Source organism: Peromyscus californicus, unplaced genomic scaffold (assembly GCF_007827085.1).
Source record: "Peromyscus californicus insignis strain IS unplaced genomic scaffold, ASM782708v3 Scaffold_22__1_contigs__length_63687245, whole genome shotgun sequence".
In the NCBI taxonomy this organism is placed as follows: Eukaryota; Metazoa; Chordata; class Mammalia; order Rodentia; family Cricetidae; genus Peromyscus; species Peromyscus californicus.
In genome coordinates this window covers 26,495,703-26,512,487 of record NW_026294525.1, presented here as the reverse complement: position 1 = coordinate 26,512,487, position 16,785 = coordinate 26,495,703, and the positions used below count along the sequence as shown (strand labels likewise).

The 16,785-nt window shown below is 42.8% G+C and overlaps 1 protein-coding gene across 1 annotated transcript in view; it reads left to right on the top strand.

Annotated features, from left to right (window-relative positions):
* Positions 1-14,262, top strand: part of Arfgef3 (ARFGEF family member 3) — a 164,761-nt gene extending 150,499 nt beyond the window's left edge. The window contains exons 33-35 of the mRNA XM_052751124.1: positions 78-199; positions 4,412-5,627; positions 7,059-14,262. Coding sequence (XP_052607084.1) covers positions 78-199; positions 4,412-5,627; positions 7,059-7,250 — 1,530 coding nt within the window. The 3' untranslated portion in view covers positions 7,251-14,262. The remainder of the gene's footprint in view (positions 1-77; positions 200-4,411; positions 5,628-7,058) is intronic.
* The last annotated feature ends 2,523 nt before the right edge of the window (positions 14,263-16,785 follow it).

The window sequence follows — 16,785 nt, the reverse complement described above, 5'->3', positions numbered from 1 at the left end:
TACCCGGAGCCACTAGCAAACTTTCTGTGGAGTTGGCAATGTGGGCTTCTGAGCTGACCCTCTGTATCCTCCTCCAGGTGTTTATGTTGGACACCCAGTGCTCACCAAAGACTCCAAACAACTTCGATCATGCTCAGTCCTGCCAGCTCATCATCGAACTGCCTCCTGATGAGAAGCCCAATGGGCACGCCAAGAAAAGGTATGCCGCTGTAAACACAGAGAAAGCTCACAAGCAAGAAAGCGCATCTAGCCCCACTTCTGACTCTTTCTAATCCAAGCTTTAGCTAGGGACACTAGCAGTACTGTGGACTTACCTAGCACAGGTTTTCATAAAAATGGTAAGCCTTTTAACCACATTTCATACATATAATGTATACTGTTTAATCTGCCATAAGGAACCACCACAGGCTAGGTGACTGGCAGCCCAGAAGTATGTTTTGAAGACTAAGAGTCAGAGTCAAGTTGTGGGTGGGGCTTGTTCTTTAGGCTTGTAGTTGGTGGTCTTCTCAGTCCACACATGGTGACTCCTCTATGTTTTCCTGTACAGATTTCCTCTAGCAAAGGATGTGTGTATATATTGCATTAAGATCCACCCAAATGACCTCATTTTTACTAATTACCTCCTTAAAGTCCCTTCCTGTAAATATGATCGGTTCTAACTAGAGATTAGGAGTTCAACATATGCATTAGGACAGGATACAACCCAGTTCATGAAACTGTATGTGTAACAAACTTTTATTTAAAGGGTTAATTAAAATTTTAAACAAAAGGTAGGACAATCAGTTGTGCCAAGGGGTCTGAGGCCAGCCAGGCATCATAACAAGACTTTTTAAAATACAGTAACTACCAAATTTCAGATTGGCACAGGTCAGATCGTTTCAATGAATAATAAATACAGCTATGCTGTCAAGGGGCAAAAAGATCCATGTCTTACCAGAAGAAGAAAAAAAAAGTTTCTCTTTTCAAATACTATCATTCTGCCTGAAAATCCTCGGTCTTGGAGTTGGATGCAAAGCTGCCTGGCTTTGCTTTGGCATATTAATAGTAACAGTTGCTTATTTAACATTGCGTAGAGGTATGGCAGATAACATCCCACTTGCATTTTAACCCATGAGGACAAGAAAAGCCAAGTTACATATCCAGCAATATACAACCACCAAGTGAGAAGGCCAGAAGCCAAACAAGGTCTGGTGGAGCACAGACCTCTGCCCTTCACCACTTTGGGGAGCAAATTGGTGCAATGGACTTTGGAGGAATGCCAGCCCAACTTGTGTTTTAATCCTAACTCCCCAGGTTACATGTAGAAGGTAAGGCCTTTGGTAAATCATGAGGTTTGAGCCCTTCATGAGTAGGATTAATTCCTTTGAGGGAAATGCCTTTGAGAGAAACCGGAGTGCCCCCTTGTCACCAAGCTATAGCTACCATACTGATACTCTATTCTCAGATTTCCAAACAATGTGAAATCAACCTCTTTGATTATAAGACAGCCCAATCTGTGGGATTTCACTATAGCAACCTGAACAAAGGCAGTTGTTATCTTTGCACAGGCTCTGGGTGAATTTGTGTCACAGCTTGTTAATATAGCCATTTGAATACTGTAACCATTCAGGCGACATTTCCATGGAATATTTTAGCTAGTATTTGGTGTACACAAAATAATACATGGAATATATATTCAACGTATGAAATGTGGAAAATAATGTATTCATGAGCCTGTTACACAAAAGAGAACTTTAACAGTACCCCATGTACTTTCCCCCCAGTTCTAGCTCCTGCTTCCCCTAACACCAGTTTTTAAGTATAGGTCATTACTGTCCACTTTATATGTTAAAGATAATGAAAATAGATACTGCCCTTCCTTTTGAGGACAGTACTGCAAAACACAGATAATAGAATCTAAGCCGATCTGTAAAGGATTTCCCTTCTTAGTTTGCGTCCTAAAGTTGTAGACTCGAAGCACTTAGACCAGACTGGTAATGTTCTAGTTTCCTTCCTGTTTCCTTGATAAAACACTCTAACCAAAAGTAACTAGAGGAAAAAAGGGTTCCTTCGGCTCATACTTCCAGATCATAGTCCATCACTGAAGGAAGTCAGAGCAGGAACTTGAATCACAGGCCATAAATTGTTGGCTCTCCCAGGCTCATGCTGAACTTTCTTTTACCCAAGACTACCTGCCTAGGAAATGGTGCTGCCCACAGTGAGCTGGAGTGTCCTATAACAGTGAAGACAGTCCATACAACCCCTCACAGACCAATCTGATAAGGACAGTTACTCAATGAAACTTTTTATCAGATAAGTCTAAACATTTGTCAAGGTGGCTGCTAATGCTAACAAGAACAGATAGAACCTTCTGCAGAGCTTCCCTAATACTTCGTAACTTATCAAAAAACTATCTAAATAGGAACCTGGAGGAGGGTGAGTTCTTTAACATACAGAGTGTCTGCCAGAGATGATGGCAGGGTTTTAGAGGAGAGTGATGTTTATACCAGCATAGTGACTACACTTAGCACCACTGAATTGTATCGTTAAAAGACAAATGTGGTGTCTGTGTATGCAATGTATGGATACATTGCAGAAGTCATTTCAGCTGTCTGACAGGGTTACTGTTACAGGGGTGACAGTCCCTTATTGTTCATTTCATCCTTAACGAGAGTCATGGTTTTACCAAATGAAGTGCAAAGTCAGTTTTTAGATTAATAGGCGATGTTTGTTCTGCTAGCTTAAATGATAGTTTTTGTTAAGGAGAGAAATAATTTTAAAACTCGAGTTCATAGTAGGGCAGACTAAAGCAAGAAAATACCAACAAGATGGTCCTGAGTCTGGCTCAGTGGTCCACGTCTATAGTACCAGCATTTAGGAAGCAGGAGATCAGGAGTTAAGGTCATCCATCCTCATCTGCATAGCAAGTTTGAGGCCAGCCCATCTTTAAAAAAAAAAGTCTGGACCTTGTATCATTTACAGGAATTAGTTGGCAGTATAATGATACAGGTGATATAATGGTATAAGCTATTTTCACAAAATTCTAGGAGCAGTAAAAGGAACATGAAACCACAAACCACAATGGTCCATTAAAGCGGTAAACGCAGTGCCTGAAATAGTGTTTTCTCAGTACCAAAAGCAGCCAAACCAAGCATTCGAGCACTTACATATAAACTACCATATCTGAACTGTTACTTGGTTAGAAAAGGGTTTGATGGTCGTTTGTTACCTGCCCACCCCTCAGCCGGGATGCCCTGGACTGATGTCTACGGAGGATGAGCCCTCTCTCATCTCTCAGTCCCACAGAGCTGACCTGAAATTTGGCTCAGGGAAATCAAATGACCACACAAGGTTTGTGCCGCAGTCCCAGTGGCCAGACTGGCAGAGAGTTTATGGGCGTGAATGCTGTTTTCCCAGGCTTGCTGTAGAAGGTTATGAGTTATGTTACCAATATTTTCCATCTTGTAATGTTAGCACCATAAGAGCAGTGGCATAAATTTTTCCAGCACCTAAAGCATTAACATTTGACCCTTGAAAACTGTCTGGGTAGCAAAACCAAACCAGTAAGATTTTATTATGTGTGTGTAAGAGAACAGAGTAAAAGGTTGGAAGGGTTAGGGATGTCCTGTCTTAAGAATCATGTATAATTTTTTAATGAAGGTGTTGCATTTATTTCCTATGGCTTGATAATTTAGTATCTTAACTTGCAGTCTACGGCTCCTGGATTTTAAGACGTGCCAGGAATTCTGTCAGCCATGATTAAAATGGAAGTTTACCCCTTTCAAAGATATTAATAGGCAGGCAAGAGGGCTTAGTGGGTAAAGGTGACTGCAGCCAGGCTCGATGACTTCAGTTAGTCCCCTGTACACACATGGTGGTAGAAGTAGAGAACGGAACCCCACAAGTTGTCCTCTGACCTCCACATACTCAGCATGTGTGGGAGCCCGTTCTCGGGTTCCTCGTGGCTTTACCCAGCAGGTCCGCATAGAGGATGATCAGGACCACGGGCCTGAGTGCAGGTGTCTGGGATGGTCTGCACTTGGCTGTGCTGGGGGAGGAGGTCTTTTGCTCCACCCCTTGGCGTCTCTATAAAAACCCTGGGGCAGAGACAGTCGGGGCCCGTTGGAATAGGTTCCAGGTTCTCTCGAGGCTGTCCTTTATTTTCTATCTGTTTATCTCTGCGATATTCTCCGCAATAAATCCTTCTATCTAATATTTCCTGCTGCTCGCACTCAAGAAAACTCTGGGGAACTGTGGGGGTGGTGGGTAAACGCCCCACAAGCATGGACACACACACATAATTAAAAATAATTTTGGAACACAGTGGATTTAGTTTGGAGTGTCACATGTTCTGAAATGGATCACGCCTACCTTGCTGTGAAGGAAGGGAGAAAGCAGAAAGCCGCTAACTACTCTGTCTTTGCCTTTGAAGCGTTTCTTTCAGGGAGATCGTGGTGAGCTTGCTCTCTCACCAAGTACTGCTCCAGAACCTGTACGATGTCCTGCTGGAAGAGTTTGTCAAAGGCCCCTCTCCAGGAGAGGAGAAGACCTCGGTCCAAGTGCCAGACACCAAGCTGGCCGGCTTCCTCAGATACATCTCCATGCAGAACCTGGCTGTGATATTTGACCTGCTGCTGGACTCCTACAGGACTGCCCGGGAATTCGACACGAGCCCAGGGCTGAAGTGCCTGCTGAAGAAAGTGTCCGGCATCGGAGGGGCCGCCAACCTGTACCGCCAGTCTGCCATGAGCTTTAACATTTACTTCCACGCCCTGGTGTGCGCGGTCCTCACCAACCAGGAAACCATCACTGCCGAGCAAGTGAAGAAGGTCCTCTTCGACGAGGAGGAGAGAAGCTCTGATTCCTCACAGCAGTGCTCTTCGGAGGATGAAGACATCTTTGAGGAGACCGCCCAGGTGAGCCCCCCGCGAGGCAAGGAGAAGAGGCAGTGGAGGGCACGGCTGCCTTCGCTCAGCGTGCAACCCGTGAGCAACGCGGACTGGGCGTGGCTGGTCAAGAGGCTGCACAAGCTGTGCATGGAGCTCTGCAACCACTACATCCAGATGCACCTGGACCTGGAGAGCAGCTTGGAGGAGCCACCCACCTTCAAGAGCGACCCCTTCTTCATCCTCCCCTCCTTCCAGTCTGAGTCGTCCACACCATCCACGGGTGGCTTCTCCGGGAAAAATACGCCCTCGGAAGACGACCGCAGGGAGCACCTAAGTGAGCCCCTGAGCCTGAGGGTGGGCAGCGGGGACACGCTGATGCTGCCTCCCAGCCCCAAGACCGAGAAGAAGGATCCTGGCCGCAAGAAAGAGTGGTGGGAAAGCGCCGGGAACAAGATTTGCACCATGGCTGCCGACAAGACCATCTCAAAGCTGATGACTGAGTACAAGAAAAGGAGGCAGCCGCACAACCTGCCTGTCTTCCCCAAGGACGTCAAGGTGGATAAGAAGGGGGAGCCCCTGGGGCCCCGCGGTCCCGATTCCCCACTGCTTCAGCGGCCACAGCATCTCATGGACCAAGGGCAGATGCGCCATTCCTTCAGCGCAGGCCCGGAGCTGCTGAGACAGGAAAAGAGGTCCCGCTCGGGCTCCACTGGGAGCTCCCTGAGTGTCTCTATTCGAGATGCAGAGGCACAGATCCAGGTGAGTTCCAGCTAGCAGTTTTCTGGGTTGCAGAAACCAGAGGTGTCCCCTTGCACAGCCTGCGCCTTCAAAGATGTGAAACCAGCAAGGGAAACAGGATGAAGTTTGAGTGCTTGCCTAGCATGCAGAGAGTCCTGGGTTATATCCCCAGCACCTCCCTAAACCAGGTATGGTCAGTCCTACAATCATAACCCAGAGGAAGTGGAGACAGAGATATCATAAGTTCAAGGCCCTCCTTGGCTATGTTTGAGCTACATGCTGTGGGCAGCTCAGGCAATATGAGAGAGAGGGAGGGAGAGATCTGGTGCACGGCAGGAGATGTAAATCATACCTCCAAGTCAGAATGACGGGACCTAGGTGTAGCATCTGCCTGAGAAACAAATTTTCTTCTCAGATCATTTCAGAAACCATTTTTCTATATGTGACACATAATTGAGAAGTAGAAAGTCATCTGTATAAATAAGATGCTAAAGCTGATAAAAATCAAGGGGCTTTAACTGGCCTTGCTTTTGTCATTTGAATCTGGCACTGAGGGTAATTCTGTACTTCTGAAGCAGTGTATAAAGGAAAAAGCCAGAGTGAATGCTGCTGGGTTAAAATGAATTATTTTAACCATCTTCAGCACGTATATAGCACGTCAAAATGAGTTTGAGGGGGAAACAGCATTGATAGTGTTTATTCGGTATAAGAAAAATATGGAAACAAAGAACTAGGGAGATTCTAGGTAAAAATCCTTTACTGTAGCATCTTGCTAGAGATCCAGTACATCAGAGGATGGGGGGACCCTAGGAACCTCTGCATGTACATACATTTGAAATGAGCATGACTCTTGCAGGAGTCATGCCTTTTCCTTGGAAACATATTCAACAGAGAAGTACACTTTATAAGACAGAATCCTCGTAAGTTTCCTAAACTAGTTTCTTCAGTACTAGGGATGAACCTAAGGCCCCATGCATGCAAGGCAGGCCCTCTATGCTGAGGAACATCCATGGTTTGGAGGTTGATCTTTTAAAGTATCTAGTAGTCATAAGACACTTGTTTATTCTTTAGCAGATAAGTGTCTTGATGAATCCTATATCTTAATTACTTTTAAATGTGTTGGGGTTTTAATCTTCTCCTAAATTAAGGTAGAATTATCCCAAGTGATCCAGGTGTTAGCAGATAGCTAACTGAACTATCAACGCCCCATAGACATTTCCTCCTGTGTTTTTATTCTTAATAGTTTGTGAAGGCTAAACCTAAGACGTTCCTCATGTTAGATGATTCTCTTCCCTTCCTTCAATATGTGAAGTGAAAACCAGTTTCTTACAGGCACATTAAATTATTAGAGCGAAATCCTGAGAAAATCATTTACAGATTTCCAGAGCTTAACAACACTGCCGTGCAAAACCAGGAGATAGCCAGTAATTCTCTTACATCCTTTTCTCGTAGGCGTGGACCAACATGGTGCTAACCGTTCTCAATCAGATTCAAATCCTTCCAGACCAGACCTTCACAGCGCTCCAGCCAGCGGTGTTCCCGTGCATCAGCCAGCTGACCTGTCACGTGACTGACATCAGAGTTCGTCAAGCTGTGAGGGAATGGCTGGGAAGAGTGGGCCGTGTCTACGATATCATCGTTTAGAGGACTCAGACCCCTGTGGTCAGAGTCTGCCTGTCCATCCAGCTGATTGCATTTTTCCTCCCACCAGCCCACTCAGACTAGGTCTCTGAGAAACTAGTTCTCTGAAACCTAGGACAAAGCTTTTTCCAAGCTCTCCCTAATTAGCCTTGGGCTAGTCTGGATGCCGACGTGGTATCCAAGTGACACGGTGATCTCTGGCCTTGCACATTATTCCTTAAGAGTCTGCATTCCTTGATACATTTCTAAATCTAAACTTGATTTCCAAGTGCATTTGCTTGCAGTGTTATACCCAAAATGGGTCGTTTTCAACAACTCTTCTTTAGAAGCCCTAGGCCGATCCATTTAATCCATCATTTTCAAAATCAATGTAAGTCCTAAGGAAACATTTGCTGGTAAGTCAAGCTGATACACATTCGATCAGATGAATTTTTATATTCTGATTATAGTTTGGTTGGGAAGAAAACTGCAAAAGTGTATTTTTCCAGTGTTCTAATCAAGAAAAATGACTTCTAAAATGTATTCAAGGAACATTTCAACATTATGCTTAAGTTGTTAAGATTTTCAGGTTATTATTCACAACTTCCCCAGGTAAGGTACAGTTGTGCCTTTATTTCTCTGTTTCTAAAGGAAGGAAATTCTTTCCTAGCATGATTTTTAAGTCTGTGGCTTGGCAGCGCTTAAAGCACCCAGGGGTGCGCATAGTCACAAGACTTTGATAATGACTACCCTGTGTCCCATGAGTCTTTGCTTCTGTTCCCAAGGCAGGCAAAGAAAAATGGTGCCTTAGTCTTTTGTTGCACAGACATTTCTACGCCCCACAATTATCTGAACATAAGGTATGACACTCGGAGCTTAAGAAAGATTAAGATGCAATTCATTTTTATCAGTATCCTTGGGAGGACGTGAACTCAGTCCTCCACCTGGTGAGCATACTTCTCAGGGGAGGGGCAGGAAGTGTGGGATGGGGATACAGCCAGAAGGGGTGGGCTAGGGACTGTGACAGAATCGTTGTAAATCTTCAACTACAATACAGTTGTGAAATGATGGTGTCGGTTATGAAACTCTAGACCGAGTGGGAAGGGACAAAATGAATTTAGAAAACTATTTTTTTCTATATATGAAACACTTCTCTCTAGCAGATTTACTCTCTTTTAACTCATGTGATTCAGGCCAATATTTTAAATGTCTATTTCTTTTTCTAAGTATTATTAGAAAGTTCATTTGAAACATAGAATCATATCCGTTGGGGGCTAGGAATTGAGTCTGAGGGTCAATCCCTCATACTTAGGAACCACTGAGCTTTCCCACAGCCCTTACCATATATTTTGTATGTTTGTTACATTATAATAAAAACTAAAGCTTTTCAGACAAGCCCACTTACACTCCACAGTGTAGGATTAGTTACTGAGGCAGATGTGGCATTGCCTAAAAATGTATTCACACATCATCCTCTAAAAAATGAAACTTCCACTCTTCAGTATTGAAGGACTTAACAGAGGTTGAACTTTATCCAGTGATAATATTCATAAATGTTGCCCCCCATGAGAACTACATAGCTATCTACAAGGTCAAAGCAAGGTGCTTTGGCTTGCTTGGGTGGTCAAAAAGAAATCTCCGTTCAGCATGCCCCCTAAGCAGATCACCGAATCTGGGGGACGTTTTCCTAGTCCCACAAAACAATCTCTGCCTTCAGAGACAGGGATTCAACCCGGGTAATAATCCAAGTTTAAAAACTGATCTAAAGCCGGGCGGTGGTGGCGCACGCCTTTAATCCCAGCACTCGGGAGGCAGGACCAGGCGGATCTTTGTGAGTTCGAGGCCAGCCTGGTCTCCAAAGCGAGTTCCAGGAAAGGCGCAAAGCTACACAGAGAAACCCTGTCTCGAAAAACCAAAAAAAAAAAAACAAAAAACAACAACAACAAAAAAACTGATCTAAACAGATGTTTTGGCTTCTCTGTTTTCTAGTGCTGGGAATCAAACCAGGGTCCCAGAAAAGGCACACAGATGTTCCCCACCACTGAGCTGTATCCCCATCTCTCAACTATATTTGTTTGAATAAGCAATGAATTCTTTTATCAACAATTTTAGATTTTATATACCTTGTAAATGTAGTTGAGAGTTGAAAATTTTGCTTTGTTTTGTCTTTCTCAACAAAAGCAGTATAATTGTGTTGAGTTATAGCTGTTTAATTTTGTAGATTCTTTGGGGATCTGTTCTTGGTTGGCCTATAAGTACCTCACTTTACTGGAAAGAGAGCCGCGGTTAACCAGATTACAGAATTACAGCATGTCACAAAATGTGACCTTTCGTGAAGCATGAAAGCCAGTTTCCTTGTACGTATGTCCCAGAAGTAAAACCCTGTTCTCTCACGGACTGGCTAGAAAAGCGTGCAAGTGTTCTCTAACATCCTGATTATGGCCTGAGAATAAAGAGATGAGATGTAGCCAATGTTGGACCCAAGATGTCTTTACCTGCAATGTTGGCAACATTGGCAGATCCTCCCATCATCCTCTGAGAAGTCCCACATTGTTCTCAGACCACCCCCAAAGCTCTCTGTACTCCAGAGAAGACCTCTGCATCCTTCAGAGTCCAGCTAGAGGGAGGGATTTATGGTTTCAAATGGAACATTGATCAGTGCAAAGTAATGGCCAATGAGTGGTCCGTCCTTCAGGTGAGAGGACACACAGGTAACCAGGCCCCTCCCCTCACTGCCAATCAGTCCCTCTCAGTAGCTAGTCTCGGCCTCTACCCTTCTCTTCTCTCACTCAGTTTCTGAATGGAACCAGTGGTGTTTCCTGAGTCACGTAGGCTGAAGGTCAAGGTGGGGTTTTGAACTTCAAAACAGTCATCATCTCTGTATGTACGGAGGCGAGCAGAACATGGTCTTGCACGTTGCTTCTCTTATATTTACTATCAAAGTTTTATCGCGCGAGGTTGAAATGTTTTGCCTCCTTTGCTTAGAGAACTGTGCCTCCATGAAACAGGGAACCCAGCACCACATAAACCAGGCAGCCTGGGGCCTCGCTATCAGCCCAGCATGGTGCACACTCACAATCCCAGTCCTCACGAGGTGGGAGCAGGAAGATAGAAATTCAAAGGCATCCTCAGCTCCATGGGCTGAAGCCAGCCTGGGCTGCATGGGAGCCTGTAGAGCAAGCTGTCAGGTTTAATAACGGAAGGCTCATAATCGATCACAGAGCCTCGCTTAGCCCCTGCAGTTCAGTCAGTTTTTAGCCATGTTTAGGCTGTCCCTTGACACACTGTTTTCTTGTCCCCTTCATGAGAGACACAGCTTTCTCCATGAATGCAAAAATGTTACCGTTTTAGGTCATTTAGTCACTAGTGACTCAGGAAGATGCTGACAGACACTACAGCTCAACTTAAAATATTTTAAATCAAGCCAGACTTACGTCTCTAATCCCAGCACTGGAGAGGCTAAGAAAACAAGAGGATTGTAATGAGTTTAAGGCCACCTTGAGTGAGTTCCAGGACAGCCTGGGCTACAGTGTAAGAGCCTGTCTCAAAACCACAAATGTTAATGTCCAAAGTCCTTTTAACTTAGATTTGCTGGTATGATGATCAACACATGCTTCTTGTTTAAAAAAAAAAAAATTACTTTCACAGTCAATGAAGAGAGTCCAGTAGCCTTAAATACAGGAAGGTAATACAGATCATCGTCTCCCCAAATAGAGAACAGCACTACTTAGATAGAAACGACTCCTTTTTAAACTAGAAAACCTATGGCTGGAGATATGGCTCAGGGGTTAAGAGCACTTGCTGCTCTTGCAGAAGACTCGGGTTTGGTTCTCAGTTATGAGTCACCATGTGAGAGCTATCTCTTACTCCAATTTCAGGGAATACGATGCCTTCTGGCCTCTGGGGGCACCAGGCACACACATAGTATGCATACATGCATGCAGACAAATACTCATAAAATAAAAATAGTTGCTGAAAAAAAAGTAAGAATTTTCTATCAGTACAACCAAACTAAACAGAATGAAGATCTTTGTTGAAAGAGGTGACACATTGGGTTACTTTATAAAACCTGGGTATAAAACCTGGGTTTTCTCCTAGTTTAGTTCACAGATCCAGAGAGGTTCATGATTTGCTCAGGATAACAAATAAAAGGCAAAGTTGTTTGCAAAGAGTATCCTTGAACACAAAGGCCACACTTTCTCAGATATTGAGCTGTCAGTACTAAGTAAGATCTGCAGCAAGAGAGAATGGAAAAACTGCAAGGCCTTCCTTAGATGGTTAAAATGAAAATATTTGCTTCCTAGACCTATCTGGAGTATTATGTGGATTTTAAAAGTAATGTCTTTATAATGGATACCAAAATCTAAATGTTAACCCTAAAGAAAATATTTAGTGTTACATTAAAACCCCAGTAACATTAGAGAGAAACATGGCAGCCTGCATGGGCATGTATAATTAAATGATAAACCTTTTCATGTATCATTTAATCAACAAAGTGCCCCATAGCCAATGGAGCCCCTTTGCCAGCTTCTCTGGCAAGTGCCAAGCCTACAGGTCCCCATCAAAGCTTGGAGACACACAGAATAATCCAAAAATGGACACATCCTCAGAACAGGAAACAGCAATTTGTACAAAACGGACCTAAGTTCCAGGTAGGACAGTATGTGTGGGACCATGTGCCACACCCCAATATTTCCGCTTGCTTCCATAGGTGAGGAAGGAGGTAAAGACTCCAGAGTCCTGCAGAAACATGAAGACACAAATGTGTTTGGGAACCACGTAGCAGGAACCCAGCAAGATTTAGTGTGGCCTTAGAATAGTAAAGTCACATTTTTGAGCATTTTTTTATTGAAAATATGAACTTGATATTGGGAAAGATTTATAAAATTGGTAAAGGGTTTGATTTATAATTATACCCCCTTAGAAAATATATTCCCCTTATTCATAGTAGATCAGTCTAGAAAAAGGTTGTTCTTAAGAAATCCCCTTGCTCTGGCCATCTTGTAGTATTTGCAGTTGATATAAAGGTACCTAAAAATCTCATTGACGCCGGGCGGTGGTGGCGCACGCCTTTAATCCCAGCACTCGGGAGGCAGAGCCGGGCGGATCTCTGTGAGTTCGAGGCCAGCCTGGACTACCAAGTGAGTTCCAGGAAAGGCGCAAAGCTACACAGAGAAACCCTGTCTCGAAAAACCAAAAAAAAAAAAAAAAAAAAAAAAAATCTCATTGACATGTTGGACTAGAAACATCATTTAGCTGTTCAAAATATAAACACATTACTTTAGGAAAAACAGACAAAGACAAAAATCATACACCCCCAAGATGATTCAGGAGAAACTAAATTGAGAACAATGCTTCACTGCTTTATGAACAGGATACCGTTTACTAAAAGACAAAAAAATACTATGACAGCAGTAGCACCCCGCAAAACCTGTCACTGTGTCTTCGTACCGTCATGCAGAGAGGTTCCAGGGAGAAGGGGCTGGCTGACCTCAACAGTCAAGGTCCTTCAAATCTCAAGAACTGTTTTGCTCTGTGAGTTCCTGTCCTATTGGCTAAGCCAATGGTGTCTAGTTTCTTTCGTCTGAAGAACAGTGGTTCTCAAACTTTTAGCATACATCCGAATTCACCTAAGGGTTTGTTAAACCACAGATGCCCAGTTTCTGATTCTCTACATTCAGCTATCTGCATTTCTAGCCAACTCCCCGGCAAAGCCATTGCGGCGGCTGCTCTGGGAACCACAGGCTAGAAATCACTGACTTTTCACATCAACCTGACTTATCAAGCACTAAACTGAACTGACCCACGGGCGGACAGTTTGGGATTAGATTACTTACAACATTCCAGTTCCCCGCTCCCAGTTTTATTATACCAATAATTGGTCCCTATACACTAGAAGACAATGAATGTATATGTCGTATGGAACAATGAGATAAGTCCAAGCTTCTCGTCTTTGTATTTAGAAATTCTATGAATGATTGTTTGTATCCTGTTGACCCTTTGACTTGTACTGAAGGTAATTAAGTTTATGTGGTTTTTTCATTCCTTTCTATATCATTTTAATGAGATGTTTCCATGTACGGCTCCATTATAGCCTGGCTCCTGGCTTACAGAGGTTTTTCAGTAGTTGCTTGTCAGTTCCTTTACATCTTGGATTGGTCATTAATATATCAGCATTTCAAAATGCTCTGACACTTCTAGGGGTACTCTTGTCTTTCCCTTAACTGTGTGGTGTAGGTTAGTGTTTTAGTTTCATGTTTATTTGTAAAGAGTTTACTAAATGGCTTTGTGGAAATTTCCAAAATGAAACAATTCCTTCTGAGCAGTAGATGTGCCTGTCTTGACTTTTCAGTAAATATTGTGTTTATAAAGATATCAGCACAATGTAAACTAATCCTTATTCCATCTGATGGGACTATAGGAAAGTCAACCTTTGTACTTGGAAAATCTGGTGAAATGTCAACCCAAATACAGATGGGGCCTAAGTTTATACTTTAACTCTCTTGCTCAGTTAATTCATTTTAGAAATTCATTTTTGATTAAAACATAAGGGCCATATAATAGGAAGAGGAAGAACTGATGATCTGTATTTTTACTAAATTAAACACCCAACTAAATTAAAAATCTATTAATGTAATCCCAGCTACTCAGGCTTGCCTGGACAACATAGTGAGATTCTATCTCTAAATAAGAAGTAAATAAACATGAGTGAAAAAAAGGAACATACAAAGATTCAAGAGAAAAGTAAGTACTCTAAATATTGCTCATTTATAAACTACATTAGTTCCATATAATTCTCATTGACCCAATAAAGTTTCTATTTACATCATTTAGACTGTTGTTTGAATGGAAGGCAATCATTCTAGGTACTTGAAATCAGCGAAAGCTTGTCATCAGAATGTTAATGGTGTCCAGGATTCATCTTTGACTTTGTGGTTGAAAATAATTGTTTTTATTATTTCCTTTTTGTGTCCCGTAGCAATTTAGAAGTTGTGCACATATTTCATTCTGATTTCAATTACATTTTAAAACTCAATCTCTATGGAGAATTTATTTCTAAACCATTTCATCAACTGTTGCCAAAAAGGAGGACGAGAACCTGAAAGCCAGCCTAGGTTTTCTCTTAGACCTAGGGCGGTTTAAACCCTTGATCCCACCAGCTACCAGTGACCATCCACCTCACTCACCTCAGGTCTGTGTTCCCCTCTGTCACTGTTTTCTGCGGAGTTCTTTCCTCTGGTCCACTTTGAAATCGGTATGGTAACAATCAGTTCCCTGCTATGTGGTTACTTTTAATCAAAGATGAATGATTTGGGTATTTGGGTTTCTCTTCCATTGAGACCCTGTGGTTAGAATATTCAGTGTGGCCTGATAGGGTAGGAGGGGTTACCTAGGGGGAAAGGAAAGGTTACTTTTCTTTCTTTCTTATTTTTCTTTCTTCCTTTCTTCCTTTCTTTCTTTCTTTGTGCTTGGGTACAGTGGAGAGCTAAAACTCAAATGTTTATTCCCCTAACCATGCCAAATGTCTTATATTTCACAATAATTTTTCTAAGAGGAATGAGCAACAAATTACATTTCAGACAGGTTCCCTACTCCTATCCCCGCTTGAAATACAACCACTAGGGAGCAGAATTCCTTTTATCCATTCTTGTATTATACCAAAGAATGAACTTATTTTCATTAAAAATTATGAATAAATGCCGGGCGGTGGTGGCGCACGCCTTTAATCCCAGCACTCGGGAGGCAGAGCCAGGCGGATCTCTGCGAGTTCGAGGCCAGCCTGGACTACCAAGTGAGTCCCAGGAAAGGCGCAAAGCTACTCAGAGAAACCCTGTCTCGAAAAACCAAAAAAAAAAAAAAAAAAAAAAAAAAAAAAAAAAAAAAATTATGAATAAATGAAGCTAAGTATAGCCATAATGATTGAGTAGATTTACCATTTTACCTATTAAGATGGACGATTCATCTTTGCAACCAATTCACCAGGAGCCTTGAATTGTTTTGTTTACTCCAAAGGCCTTGTCCAGGAAGTATCAGTTTTGTTTCGACTTAATACTTAGCCACATTCACATTTACCAAGTCCTGAAAACCACTCTCCTTCAAGTGTTGATATAACTGTTTGGTTTGATATAATCTGTCAGTTCACTGTTTTCCAGGTCTCTGTAAGCAAGCTTGCAAGTGTATTTTGTGTATATTTTATCTGAAGTGAAAAACGAATTCTAAAGAGAAAATATTTTAAAAGAATACTGTATTTATGTTGCTTGTGTTGTAGAATAAAGATTCAAACGCATCAAAAATCTGACTTGGGGAGCAATTTTCTTCACTTAATATGAGTATTTGTATAAATAGCCTGTGTTTATAGGACTCTGCTCAAAGAACTAGGTCCCTTTTCTATGGCATCTTATAAACTCTGGGAAGGGGTCTTTTACATTCAATCTTATCAGATGAATACAATCCCCACTAATCATTCTAGCTCAAAAAGAAATTTGCAGAAATATAGACCACATTTCTGTGTGGGGCATAGGAAGATCTGAGTGAGGTCCTGAATGAATGTGTGTTGTCAACAAGGGCACCTGGTCACCTCATGGACTCCATCACTGCAGGTTCAGAGGAAAATAGCAAAGCCTCCTCCCCTGCTGTGGAGTGAGACTCAGAAGGAAATGTAAAAAGCCTCCTTCAGGCATCCATGTGTTGATAGTGGGTGCAGAAAATGTCCACCGTGGCTTTCTCCCCCAGGATATTTATGGCCTGAAGACTGCTCCCCTACAGAGAGACTGTTCCAGTTGAGTTTAGCTCAACCTGCCTTCTTAATCCATGTGCACCCCATAAACCTGGCCTCCTTGTTTATCTGTGTGTAATAACTCTGCCTCCCTGTCCAGCCTTATATAATAAACCCTCTGGGCTTCAGGGTGCTGAGGGATCTCCAGCAGAGTCCAGTCCATGCAAACCCAGTTTTTCTCCATGTCTCAAGTCTGCCTGTTTCTTCTTCTTTCCCTCACTAACCTAAGTCAGGTCCATCAGTTTTGCTTCTGGTTTTAGACTGTGGTTTGCACCCCATTATTTTGCACACACCCCTGGGCCCAACGTTCTATTCTCTATAGGACAATGACTAGTGTATAATTAGCTTCACTGTCTTGCAGGTTGCTCAACACTTGAAAGCTATGTATGTATCCTGTCCTTGGCATTCATACCTGTCATAGTTCATCTTCATTGTTGATATAACTGGATTTAGAATCCACATGGAAACACATCTGTCTAAGTGTTTGTGTGTGTGGATGTTTCCAGAAAGACATCACTGAGAAGGATGTATTTTGGCTCACAGTTTGCGACCATCACAGCAGGAAGAGACTGGCAGGAGCGGTGGGAGGGGGCTGGGCACATGGCATCCAGAGTTTAGAAGCAGGGAAAGGCGAATGCTGTTGCTCAACTCTCTGCCCTGTTTCTTTAATCTGGAACCCCAGCCCATAGAATCACACCACCCAGATCCAAGGTGATGCTTTCCTCATCAGTTAGGCCTTTCTTGAAAGATCTCTACAGATAGTCGTGGAGAGATGTGTTCCTA